Source organism: Poecilia latipinna, unplaced genomic scaffold (genome assembly GCF_001443285.1).
Source record: "Poecilia latipinna isolate Pla-1442-1.1 unplaced genomic scaffold, P_latipinna-1.0 Scaffold1223, whole genome shotgun sequence".
Lineage (NCBI taxonomy): Eukaryota > Metazoa > Chordata > Actinopteri > Cyprinodontiformes > Poeciliidae > Poecilia > Poecilia latipinna.
In genome coordinates this window covers 40,486-54,464 of record NW_015113839.1, presented here as the reverse complement: position 1 = coordinate 54,464, position 13,979 = coordinate 40,486, and the positions used below count along the sequence as shown (strand labels likewise).

Genomic DNA, 13,979 nt, shown 5'->3' with positions numbered 1-13,979 from the left:
CCCAGGGGGGGGGGGAAAATTTTTCCTTTCCCCCTTTTTTTTTTTTTTTTTTTTTTTTTTTTTTTTTTTTTTTTTTTTTTTCAGAAAAAAAAAAGATTTTTTTGTGTTAACTTGCAGAAGTTATTTCGAATTTTGACGTTTCCCTCTACTTTTTCCTTATCCAATATTTTAAAAGATTGATGAGATTCCACCTCACATGTTGCGTTTTCATTGTGCATAAATTGACGCATATTGTAATCTCAAATAAATTTGCTTAATGATGGAAACTCTTGTTTTTTAATTTAAAAGTTTTTGCAGTATCATCAGGTGGTCGAAATTTGTGTATTTCACAAAGCTGCAATGGAAACACTTTTTCCCCATCCTGCGAGTTTGTATCCTACAACGTGTTTAGGATACAAACATGTAGGCGTTGGCGTTCTTGAACAAGGCGCAGCTTTCTTCACCACAGGACTCACAGCATCACATAGTTCATCTGAAGTCAAGTTTCGTCATTCAGACGTGTTGAATCCACAGCTCTTCTGTAAAATAGCCGACTACAATTTCCACAGAACGGCACTCATTGTGACTTTTCGACTTTTGCTGAATATCAAAAAATCTTTGCACACATTTGTAATGGAAAAGCAGCTACAATTATGCACCACTTTGTTTATCCCAAGAAATCGCAGCATTGCACACCGAGGTTTGTGTTTTGAAATTTGATAAATGTTGGAGAAGTTCAGTTGGTTTTAAACATTTTCATGGAACTGTAAAAGCATTATGTACAAAAGCAGGAGTTTGAACAATAAACGCTAATTGGATTTATAAAGAGGCTCTCGCTGAAATTTCCTGCCTCGTCTGTTCTGCTGCAGGACATTAATCCAGATTTATTATTCCTCCCTCCCATTGGCTGCCGTGATTTGTAGAAACACTCGTGTTTTCATTAACAGTCAGACCTCGGCTAATAAAATCACCTTCAGATTACATGCAGCTTGTTGTCGTCGCAGGAGAGCTGAATCAGTTTGGTGGAAATGTCGCCCTATTTCTTTTACCGTTTCTCTTATTCCTCCTCAGTCACTGTGAGCCACAACACTTTCCCATCATTGCATGGCATCCTCAGAATTGTGCCTGAATAATGAAACCCGTTAATTAATAATGTGGCTTAGCTGCGTGCCTACATAGGTTATTACTTTGTCACGACTCACGACGACGAATGGAAAAGCTTCTGAATGACATTAATTTCACCAGACTGCAGCCTGGCCAGCGATATCAAAAGATATTAAGTGGAAAAGTAACACAGAAGAACAGAAACTTATTCAAAGTTCAGCGTTGGCCAATAATTTCCTTCAAGTTGGCCCGCGTTCAGCTCCGAACGCTTTTGCTCTGGGCAACAGCCACTCACTCTTCTGACTGTTCCAGCTACTCCTAATTGCCGGCTTTCATTCCAAAGTAATTGACTGTCATCTACTTTCCCAGCAGATGAATTTCTGCCTGCCACAGTTTCCACCTCCAGCTGAATTTCATGCATACATTTTAAACACTGGGTTTGCAGAGATTATAGGTGAGTGTTTCGGTGGATCTGCTTTTATCACGGTTTGAGGCCGTTTCGTGTTCGCCCTGCTTTACGTTACCTATCAGGAGCCAGGATAGGCACACACAGATGGGCGATGAATTCATTTCATGAGATGAGAGGACATTGGCTTCACGAGATTGAACAGAAATGTTAGCTGTGTAAGGCGTCTCGACTTGAGAACTGAGAATACTTTATACCTTAAATTGCAGGTTTTTAGCTTCTCTGCTCTTTTTCTTGGAACATCTTGCAAGCTGAACAAAAACTGTCGGAACAATTTTCACTCAAGGCTTTACGCAAAATAAAAAGAAAAGAAAAACGACAACGGATATTCTGTCAAAAGTGCTTGTGTCTTAAATTGCTACTGTTTTTCTAAGATTATTATTGCTGTCTGAACTCCTGCACTTTACTCCCAAATTAATTGTGTTTTATATATTTATAATCAATTTTTGTTTCATCTGTCTACTTGTCTTTGATCCCGTCTGCTGCTGTCTTTCTTGGCCAGGTCACCCTGAATGAAGAGGTTTTGATCTCAATGGGTTTTTATCTGGGTAGTGAAGGCTTAATATAAATAAGTCATAAGACATGGAAACAAAATGGCAACTAGAGTCACTTCACTTTACATACATTTCCAAGGCCGAAATCTTCTTCATCACAGACATGCGGTGACGTCTTATGAAAAGCTTTGCTGGACAGATTTCTCTTAGCAAAAGGAAAGTCAGTCATTCAGAAACGAATGAAGTCTGCATCATACAACTAACGGAGGCTTCGTGTGTAGCATAGCATGTGTGTTACAGAGTGTTGTGCCCGGAAACCCGTAAGGGAATAAACACATTCGTGACGTTTGAACAAAAGTCCTCTGCCCTGGTTTGCCTCTACGACTCATCGACTCATTCACTGTGTTTCCATTACAAAGGTGCGCAAAACTTTCCGCTGTCTGAAAAAAAAAGAAAAAAAAGAAACGCAATTTCGCTGTTGCGGTGTTTCCATTAAATAAGAAGTGCAATTAAAGTCACACCTAAATAAGTTTAGTCGCACGATAAGTCGTTAAAAAAAACAACAACAAAAAAACCGTGCCGCACAATCATCATCCACCCCTTTCTGTCTTCTTTCTTTTCTTCCAATAGTAGCATCTGGTTATTGATCTTTTGACTCGAGTGATATGAAGACAAGTGTTCCCGTCGCAGTTTTGCAAAATACGCTAATATCAATATGGCTGAAAAACAAAACTTATCCTAGCTCAAAAACTTTTTATGGAAAAAAATTTGTTTTTTGTTTTTGTTCGTTTTTCAAAATTGGCGTGAACAACTAAACAAATGTACTTTTGTAATTTGAATTTGCACAATTATGCGACGTGGTGTCTGTGTGCTCTTTGCCTTAAGTCATTTGCCACACAGATGGTCTTTAATCGGTACACATGTCGCCTGTCCGCCGATTTGGGGTCGTTACCCATCTGGTTGGGTGAACTTGTGTTCCTCATGTGAAATGTCCGGGCTGAAAGGCATTTGAGGAAATAACGAAAACGAAGACCCGATTGAGTCAGACAACAGCCGTTCAGCCTCGTCTGAATCACAAAGCTTCTTGGCTCAAACTCAAAGGCGATGATGGACCTTCTGACCGCAAACAAATATCTGTTCCGTCTAACTCTGCTCTCCACCTTTAGATAGAGTCAGTGAGCCACAGGGTAGTTTAAAAAAGATCTCTGCCACAATCGTTCAGCAGTCTTTGAGCCTAAAGTAGCTTCTGTGCCCTGGAATCACACCTGACATTAGAGTTTTCAGTCTCGAGATGAAAAGCCTGCCTTCAAGCTGCTTTGAGGCCATGACATACTTTGCTTTAAAAAGTTTTAGGCTCTCTTGTGCTTGGCCTTTGATTATAGCAAGGACAAATGATTCTGCTGGAAGTTTGCTTCATTGTTTGTGGAGATTAATAGATTGTTTTTAAAGGCTAGTAATCACGGACAGAGCATGCTTCACCAGCTGTGTAGTTAATTATGTTGTCTTGAAGGTACCTGTAAGAGAAAAATGATTTATTTTCTGAATGCGTAGACTATCAGCTTAATAGATTTTTTTTTTGTTGCATTTAAATTTGGGTTTTATCCTTAAAGAACCTAAATACTTAAGGACTAGATGCCAGTTCACTGTTGGACTTTGTCCAAACCCAAGATAAATGGGGAGTGTTGCATTAGAAAGGGTACAAAATTGATAATTTGTATCTCGAAATTGCTATTCACAAACACTTTACAAAGAACAGCAGAAGCTTTTAAATTCTAGATTTGCTAATCTGGTAAAGACTGAAGGGGCTGGTGCTCACTGATCACTTTTCAGTTTTTGTTGTGCAAATGTTTCAACACCATCTGTGTCTTCATCAGAGTCGGTAGAGACGTACCCCAAAAGACCTTAGAAAAATAATTAATTTCTGAGTTCCTCCATTTCCTAAATAAATATTACGGGCTATTTAATCTGCTGCTCTTTTCAAAACGCCATGTTTATTTTTCAGTCTTAGTTTTATCTTTGTTCAGACCTCAACCATCTCCAGCTGCATTTCCATTGACCATATGATTGCAGAATTTAACATTTTGAGAAAAAAGATTTTGCTCAATGGAAACAAGCCAATTTTGAAAATACTGGGATTTTTTTTTCTATAAAACGTTTTTGCAGTAGGATTAGGGTTTTTTGTTTTGTTTTTTGGAGTTTTAAAAACTACAGTGGAAATTTTTTCGCATCACACGAGTCACATGACTCCTGTGACGTCCTATTCATGTTGCCACTGGCGCAAACCATGAAGAAGACAACAGGAAGTAGTTGAATGGTCATGTTTTTGAATGACTTAAAGGATTAACAAATTTCTTAATTAATGGAAACACAATAGTTGTGTTTTTTCAACATTAGCGGAATATCGATAAATTTTTGCACACATTTGTAATGGAAACGCAGCTACTGAGCCACTTAAAGTACAAGAGTCAGAGCATCAGGAAAACATTGACCTGAATGAAATGTCCAAATACTGACACATGTAAGGTCGTGTTACGTTTTTATTTCAAACAAGTTCAGGTTCAGTCATACCAACAAAGACGGTGCATGAAAGAACTGTTGAACATTGTCATTGCTTTGAGCAACCTTAAAGCTGGTCCTTGACCAAACTTTGTCCACACCGAGCCGATTTCCCATAATTTCTGGTTCCAAAACCAGATCACTAATCCCGACTTCACTGCCTTACAGTCCTTGACTATTTTCTAAAAGATCTCTGCAGACATTACATTGTGTTTGTTGATATTATGGGGAGAGATGATGTTTACTTTAATGGTGCAAGGAAATAAGTGCTGATCTTAAGCATCTCTTTAGACTTCTTCAAATGCAAGGCAGAGACTTGGGGGAACTTTCCAGCCACTAAAAGCTTTTCGGTCTTTGACTAATATGGGTTTTCAGGACACATCATCAGGACGGCACTGAAAACGACATATTTAAGACACAATGTGAGAACAAAGACCTTGCTTGCCAACCAGATTAAAACTTCCTGTCTGCAGTTTGATTAAAAACAAAATAATAAAGCAACGCAGATATTCAGAACAATGTTTTGTTGATTATCTGACAAACCCAATTCTGAATGTGTTTGTACAGCGATTTATCAAGTCCAGAGGACCCTAAAGAGCTTCACACTACATTCAGTTAGTCAGTCATTCCCACGATTTGGAAAATATATCCCATCTGTGGGATTCAGTGCTGGTTCTATTATGAATTAGACCCATTTTTGTGGCCCAGAGAGCAATAAATTGTTTTAATAAAATGTCAGGGCGCGTGTCTTTGAACCCAGTCATGGCAGAAAGTGGGTCAATAAACGCAAAAGTAACTGAGGTTACGTCTCTTTGACTCTTTTCGGCTTCTAACTGCAGGACACGGTGGTGGGGGAAACGTCAAAGAAAAGGAACCGTCTTAGCCTGACAAAAAGACGAGAAAATGAAATGGTGAATTGATATTATTCTGGAAACAAACCAAGCTCATTTTCCTCTTTTGTTTGGATCTGTTGCCTGTAACGTGACAGACGCCTACAAGGTCGGCCTCAATCAAATCCGAGCAAAGCTGGAGAAGAGAACAAAGACAAGTGTTATTTTTTCCCTTGTTCCTGTATGGATTAGCTTACATTGCGTCCCTCCTGTCATCGACACGGCAGCGTGTGGCTGTAATGAGCCTGGCGCGGAGCCAGAAACGTTCGTCCCTCTTCATTCATCGTTGTTTTGACCAAAGAGAAAGTGATTGAAATGAGTCGATATTTAAAAAGCAATGGGATATACCCGTTGATATTGATCCGAAAGCTGTCAAGAGGCTAACCCGTTTGAACGGGTCAGTAATCTCCAGCTTTAGAAATGACCGGCTGCCAGGTGCTCCGCTTCTTCAATTGTCTAGATTTTTCCTTTTGAGTTGATTAACTGTGTTCTGTGCAGATTATTATTATTTATTTTTCTTAGCACAAATTACTTTTAGAAGATATTTAGTGGTGGGACTCGATTATAATTTTTTATCGAGTTAATTACAGGGCCTGTAATTAATTACACATTTTAATCAAAAACCATATATACACAAACTAAGCAATATTCTCAATTTAAAACCCCTGGTTGCTAAATTAGTGACTACACATTAGTTCAACAATGGAGATATGTGCTTTAATCTGTTATTTAGGTTATTCAACCATTAGATCAAATTGTTACTAAACCTACTCAGTTTTCCAGTGTTTCAGGAACCCCGGATCATTCCAGGAACTTTGAAAAAACGTTTCCCTTAAAAATGTGGAGGTGGACATTAGAGTTTACCCCTGTTCTCCTGCAACATGTTTAACATTGAGATGTTATTTTATGCTTAAATAGCTTCACTGATAGGCTAACTCCTTTAGGCACTACTTGAACACAATAGTATTTTCCAGCGTCCAGTCAGATCGCTTTTTGAAGCAAAAATTAACCCAGCGATGAGCCAAGAGAGGAGGCTTTGTCGTCCATTGCTGTTTGCTGATATTGCTTATGCTTCAGATTTACGAGTGTACCAGAAATACAATCTTTTGTTGTGTGTGTGTGTATATGTAATATAACGCAATTAATTGCATAAAAAAAAAAGCTACAAATTAAGGCCCCGGCCCTAAAAGTATCATAGATGTCTCTTCTGTCCTGACAGAATGTACGAAGCTAAAGAGTCCACCGCCGTTTATTATAGCTATGATCCACAATCGTTTGAGACTCTTCTAAAAATGACTATAACTGCCTAGTTTAATAGTTCAAATACCAAATATACCTTAATATGCATTAATGCACACAGTGGAAACCATCTCAGCACCACCACAGAAGCTAGCATCAGCAGTCTTCCTTATTTCTGCCAGTCAGTATGAAGGAAAATACAATGCTGTCTCTGATTGGCCACTTTGCAAACGCCAGCCAATAGGATGTGTTGAAGTTTCTTAAATTTCCACCCTGGATTTTCCTTCAATATATTTCAGATATGCCCTACGAAAAATTAGGTGAATGGAAAAAGTTTGTTACAAACAGTTTGGAGTCACGTTCCACAGACAAATCCACAAATTCTGAACTGTCCATAAGTGGTAGTCCAGTGTATATCTTCTTTGTTCTCATTAATGCTGCCAAATATCCTACACACACCTTTTGTCCTGCTGATTTACTGGATATGTGACGAGGATTGTTCCAAAAAGAAATGACACACCTGTTTCAGCCACAGCATCATGGGGCCCCAAGTTCATTTACCCTTCAAGAGTTCACAAGACACATCTCAAACTAGTTGAGTTATTTAGTTACATCTGGGTTGTAGAAGACGGAGTCGAGATTTGTGTTCAATGTGTTAATGCTGGTGTTACTAAGGAGTGGAAAAAAATCCAAACTAAACAAAAGCTCCCCCTCCAAAACCAAACCCAATTCAGGTGGACGACATTTTAGGAGAGGAGAGCGACAACGAGAGCGAGGGTCGAGGGAAGGAGAAGCCGGGCAACGAGGATATTGCTGAGGAAGAGGAGGAGGAGGAGCAACAGCAGCAGCAGCAGCAGCCAGAAGCTGGAGAGTCGACAACATCAGGGCCCCCCTCTAAGCCAGATGGAGTGGAGGAAAGACTTCAGACCACACCTCCCAGTGACTCCAGTTTGTCAGAGAATGCCCCAAGGTGAGGAACAAATGTTATGTGGCAGTCGTCCTCGCCAAACTGGATATGATAGTGTCTTAAACCAACAGTTGTTATCCAGTCATACGTGTTCAGAGATTTAATGCAGGGAGTACAGGCATCCTTACTAAGTCTTAAATTCATGTATCTACAGCTAAGGCCTTAAAATGTATTAAATTCATTAGAAAATATGTAAGTTGGCCTTAAATATGTTAATCACAGGTCTTGAATTTTGTTGTGGCTGGACTATTTAACCTAGAATATACTATGTAGTTTATTTTTTCTGTGGGACTTTTCTGTCAGCTAAAAGACCAAGTCACACGCAGACGTCTTCATTAGTTTCTGAGATGTAGAAGTAGTTGAGGCTACCGCTAACTGACTTCCAATAAACCCTTGTAGCTAGCTAGCTTTTTTGCACCCTTCAATGAGAAATGTAATCATTGCCAGTTGGCTGGACGACATTTGTCTTCGCCTTTGGCTCACTTCTGCTGCCAAGCTACATGAATGCTGTGCAAAAAGCTCGGCACTGCTATTTATAATATGTTAATTAAAAAATAAAATTTCTGTTGTGACACAAATCTTAAATTTTATTCGTAAAAAAGGCATTAAAATATTTGAATTTCATTGGAAAATATGCACGTTGGTCTTAAATATATTAATCAGAGGTCTAGAATTTTGTCGTGGCAGGACTATTAAATCCTCTATATTCTGCCTTATTTTCTCATGGAACTTTTCTGTCAGGCAAAATATTAAGTCGCACACAGTCGTCTTCATTGTGATCTGTGACTCCAGGTGTTTGAGGCTGCTGCCAACTACCTTCCAATAAACCCTTATAGCTAGCTTTTCTCTTTTTTTCTTTGCGTCTATCATTGCAAAAAAAAAAAAAAAAAGCACTTGCCAAATTTATACTTATAAGTATAAATTTATCTCCAGTTGGTTTGTCTTTGCCTTTAGCTCACTTCTGTTGCCAACCCGTACGATGCTACATCCATTCTATGCAAAGAAGCTTTGCACTTCCACTGTGTGAAATGTGCGATTTTCTTTTGTACATTTCTGTCGTGCTATAGGTCTTAAATTTCATTCCTAATTATCTTTTTAAAAAGGTTTTTAATAGTCTTAAATTTGAGTTGGCGAAACCTGCAGAAACCCAGGAATAAAATCAATCAGTAGCTTCAGGTCACACACTGTCGTAGCTGATGTTGACGCTCACCACAGACCCCCTGCTGGGCGGTGGACAGGGGGGTAAAACATGGCTCATTATGTGCCCACCTTCCAAATATGCTGCATGTTTCCAGGTCCAGCGTCTCGGTAAGTGACAATTATCATAACGCACCACTTCATCAGCGTGTCTGTGCCACAGCCAGACGGTCTGGTCCGTTGCCATGGAGACTAATTCCAAACAGACAGCAGGCATTTGAAGATTTCAGAACATAATTATGAGAATCTCCTGTTGCTGAAGGACAGGACGGGCCGCCAGTCTGCCACAGCAGATGATTTTCACCGTCTCTGCTGCGTTCTGAGCAAGAGAGATCTTCTCCAGCGAGCTGCAGTTCCCTTAAATTTAAAAACTCCTCAATGACGGACAGCACTGGACGGTTTTTGTAAAGCCGTACTGTTGAAACTTTGATTAGAGGGGTAGGAGTTTGCCCGTTTTATAGTTTTTTTTTTTTTTTTTTAGGGGTGTAGCGAAATGTGATACCAGGAGATATTAAAACATTCTTGGGCCAGTTTTATATTCTCACTGAATGATCAGCTTATGTTTTACCATGGTAAAAATTAAAATGATCCAATCTAGTTTGTTAAAGGTAACAAACTAGATTGGATCTAGTTTGTTAGAATCAATATTGAACCAAATTTGATTAATTTTCCCCCTATTGTTTGTATTGGCTGTTCTCCAATTACATCAGCAATAACCAAACAGTGTCATAAAAAAAGCACAGAAGGGTTTACATGAGTCGGCTCTGTGTCTTGTCCTCATCTGTTCATGAGGACAAAATATAGTGCTGAACAATCAGGTGTAAAGTGAACCTTATTATGATCAACTAAAACTAACGAAATAACAAACTGAAATTTCATTAACTTGAATAAATAGAAACGGTCCTGAGGACCTTAGCTAATTTATTTCCAGTAGCAGCTGTGTTTCCAATTGACTTTAAGTTGTTTCTGGTGAGTAATTAAGTTAAATGTTGTAAAAAATACTGGCAAACTTTGGTTGTGTAATTCTTTCACTCTCAATCGTCACCTTAGCTCAATGAGAATCCTTGGCTTTTCTGAAATGACAGACTTTAGCGATCGCCGGGAGTTTGTCGGCTTTGTTTCAGTATTTGTGCGTACCAGCGTTGTGCAAAATATTTTCAGTAGATATTTGTGCGTCGTTTTTACAACTGCATATTGCAAACAATCTCCAACTGGAGCTGCAGAAGAAGAGGTTAGTCTTCACATCACAACTTTTCAACTCGTGACTCCCGAGTTTCAGCTTCACCACCCAGAACTAACAAAGCATCAAATGCAACAGTTCTTTTTTTTTTTTCTTTCTTTCTTTCCTCACATTGACACTGAGAACCCTGTCTGCTCGCTGTGGTTCAGTATCCAAGGTAGTTCAGACATGTCACGCCATCCATCACCTGGTCTGGCACCTTTGGCTGTGGCTAATGAGTCAGGCCCGAGATGCACCGTCCACAGTGTTGTTTACATGCTGTTTAAACTCTCTGGAAGTCCGCCTCCGGACTGCTCAGAGACAGAGAGGAGCAGCTCTTGATTAAACGCCCTGACACACCGGGGGAGAGGTGTGAATCTGATTTGGGGAGAGCGGTGCGGACACAAATTGGCAGGTGGGTGTTTGGGTTCTGTATAGAAAGACACCGGTGTCATGGTTTCATCATATGAACCAGAGCTAAACCCCTGCTGAGCCTGGAGCGGTCTGATTGTAGAAACGTGATGTCGAGACAATAACTTCCCAAAATTGTTGTAAGGTTTGGATTATGCAATATAAATTCAGCTGTCAACAGACACTAGCTGAAGTTAGATTATAATGATTTACTTTCAATCTAAGAAGAAGTCTGTCACATTAACACATTTTTCTGGACGATAAATTGTCCCAATAATTATTGTGATAAACAATAATATTGTCGTTTTGAGATCATTTTCAAAAAAATGTGTTGATAGTGGAATATGCGAGTTTGCTCTAAGATGAACAACTGTTGTGTAGAACACTTAATATCCAAAACAAAAACACAACAACTAAAAACGATAAACAAAATGGAATCAAAAACAACACATAAAAACCATAAATAAAACGGATTATCAAGTCTCTGTAAACAAACTTGCCCTTCAAAAATATTAATTGCCAGATTGGAAATTGTCAAGGTCATTTTAGTTTATTATTCGATTGATTATTGCAAAAGGCTTACATACCGTTGCTGGCCAGTGTCATCTCTTCATTATATTACTGTCAAATAAAACACTTAATCTCTCATCTGACAGCCTCACTGAATGCCAAAAAGTACTTTGTTTCCTGTTGGATAAACAGAATTGTCAACTTAAGCTAGAGGCAAAAGAAACTCCCAGAAGTCGTTAATTTAAATGGACTCTGACACGTGGAGCCGCCCCGTCGTCCCCGTGTCCAGTGAGCCGTCAGAGATTCGGTTGATCGTCTCTCCATGCATCCACATTCAGCTCCTTTCTGCCTCAGACCTCCAGCCGGCCCTAATGGCCGCCATTCTGTCAGTCTCTATGCCCGGCTCGATCGCTTCCTTTTATTTGCTACAAAACAGCGCTCACATCTGTTGCTAAGAGACCGCGGCGATGTGAATGTTTCCGTTTTGTTCTCGGCACCATTCAGGTTCTGCCGGGGCCAGCCGCCGCAGGGGAAAGCGGAGCGGCGGTTTCCACTGCTCTTTGCTCACTGTCGCCCGTCCAACCGACAACAAGCCGGAGGCATTCGGTTTACACCGCTAATGGCAAAACGACACTAATGTCCAGCATGTCACTTTGTAAATTTGTCTCACTGATGAGAAAATTAGTGCTACTTTTTTTTTTTTTTCCTTCAAAAATCTTCAACCTACTTAGTATTTCTCTTTAAGAACTATGAATGGCATAATTCATCTTTAAAGGTTTGATATTTTTTTAAAGGAAGGATTATGATGATTATGAAGTTGACATTTTAATCTGTTGTAGCTGTTGTATTAGCGGTTAGCATTGCTAAAAATATCAGTTTCTTAGTGTTTCTGTTCCCCTGTGGAGTAAGAAGAATTGTACCTTAGATGGAAGAATCCTGTAATAGTGTCAATATTACCTGATCCATCATGTTCCTTGACAGACATCATGGGACTCTTCAACAGGAAAAAGCAGAGTTGTTGTTTATTTACTGAAGGAGGCTGAAGCCAAAGCACCTACATACTTGATGCTTTCTGCGAAAACCAGAACCGTAGTAACGTCAATGTAGCTTTTCTCTCTTTAGCCTTTCTTTAAACGGCACAGGTTCACTGGGTTAAATGGATGTTACTTTTTAAGTGGGTGAAATGTAAGATTTCTTCCAAAAAGTTAACGGTGAACACAGAGATAAATGTCCAGGCCTGTGTGTGCCTTTTGTGGAGCAGGATGCCCAGCACTGTTAGCAACAATGTCTGGTTTCACGTGAGAGTGAATGAATCCGTTTGCATTAACACGTACCAAGCTGTTATCCATTTCCTCTGCAGAACAGTGACAGCGTTTAAGTGGGTTCATTGCTAATGCACTTTATATTTCTCCTAATAAACATTTAAGGCATCATCTAAAGTCGAGCATAAAGTGCTTTTAACGTGCATCCTGCATTCGTCCTGCGCGCTGCTGCCAGAGCCGAGTTTCTGAATGACTTCCAAACACACTGAGTGCATTTAGGAATTCACTATGAAGCTAATGCGCTTTGAGCAGAAACACTTCCATTACTGTCTCCTGTAATTAAATGCGGTGCAAAAACACCAAGTTTGTACAACTTTTTTCCAATCAAAACTAACCTTGAACCGGCTCAGCCTGGGCTGCCTTGAACTTCCTGTCTTCATATCGGGTCTGTCTGTGTCTTTAAAACCGAGGATATGGAATCCTCCACATTTATTGGTACCTGTGGTAAGTGATGTGTGAAACGCTGCAAAATGAATTCATCTTCATAATCTCACACTGAAGTATTTAGAGAAATGACACATCTAATTGTGGTACGATGCTGTACATTCAGTTCCAGATTTAGGATGACCATTGGTGAAATTGTTGGTTGGCCTGACTTCCATCCATCCATTCATTGTCTTTACTCATTAGAACTTATAGAGTCTAGAAACTTTTGACTAGTATTTCATGACTTTGTTTCTCTGTGGCTTCCTGTCCATTTCGTCATTTTGTACCCTGGCAGTTTGGCTCCTTTCATTCCCTTCAAACATAAACTGCTTCCCTCCTCTGTGAGACTTTGTTCAGCAGGGAGAAATTTTAAACAATGTCCAAATATTGAATATTTAGATCAAAAGTCATTGTGTTTTTGACATTGTGGGTTTCATTTAGACTTCAAATCAAATGTTGGAACTGTAACAGTGAGGGCGTGGCTGGCATGTTTCTCTTAAAACCTTCATGGCAGATACAGGTTTGGTAGCCAAATACCATAAAAACATATTTAGTTCAAATCGTTTCCATAGTTTGTTATATTTTCAGCTCAGTCATCTGCTTGAAAAGGGAGGGGGAAAAAACCTTCATTTTAACTCGGCTGTCATTTATATTCACACTCCTTTTTTTTTTTTTTCCTCATTCAAACCTGACAGGACTTTTATTAAATGGGCTGAATGCTCGCACATTACGGCATATATAAAGTAAAGCTGCACTCATTGAAGCCACCTTTTCTCTTCAGTTTCATCATCCTAATTTGATGCACCAAAGAGCACATGAGCTGAGCACCGACTGCTGAGGCATTTGGTTCAAACTCAACTGCTTAAATTTGTTCACAAGCTGTTGAGATGCTTCTCTCTTTCCGTTCCATGTTGCATGTTTGCTTAGACGGACATAATTCTCCAAAGATTTCTTTTCTTTTTTTTTTTTTTTTTTTTTTTTTTTGGTTTTTTGAAACGTTGCAGCTCTGTTACACAGTTTATGCTGTTGGGAGTTGTGAGAAAAGCGTATCTGTAAATATTGCTCCATTGGTTGAAATCATCAGGGTAGTTTCTAATTTTGCAAACAAAAATCTGCAAAATGTGGCCTTTTTTATCATCCTGTTTTTACACGACCTATATCAGGCATGTTGTCCATTACAGCTGATTCAGGAGTTGTTC

At 39.4% G+C, this 13,979-nt stretch overlaps 1 protein-coding gene across 2 annotated transcripts in view; it reads left to right on the top strand.

The window, feature by feature from the left end:
• The window catches only part of ctdp1 (CTD (carboxy-terminal domain, RNA polymerase II, polypeptide A) phosphatase, subunit 1), a 74,850-nt gene that overhangs the window by 27,845 nt on the left and 33,026 nt on the right, over positions 1-13,979 (top strand). Inside the window, exon 12 of one of the 2 annotated variants that reach the window (XM_015054017.1) lies at positions 7,463-7,698. The exons of the other annotated variant lie outside the window; for it this stretch is intronic. Coding sequence (XP_014909503.1) covers positions 7,463-7,698 — 236 coding nt within the window. The remainder of the gene's footprint in view (positions 1-7,462; positions 7,699-13,979) is intronic. 2 annotated transcript variants of the gene reach the window in all.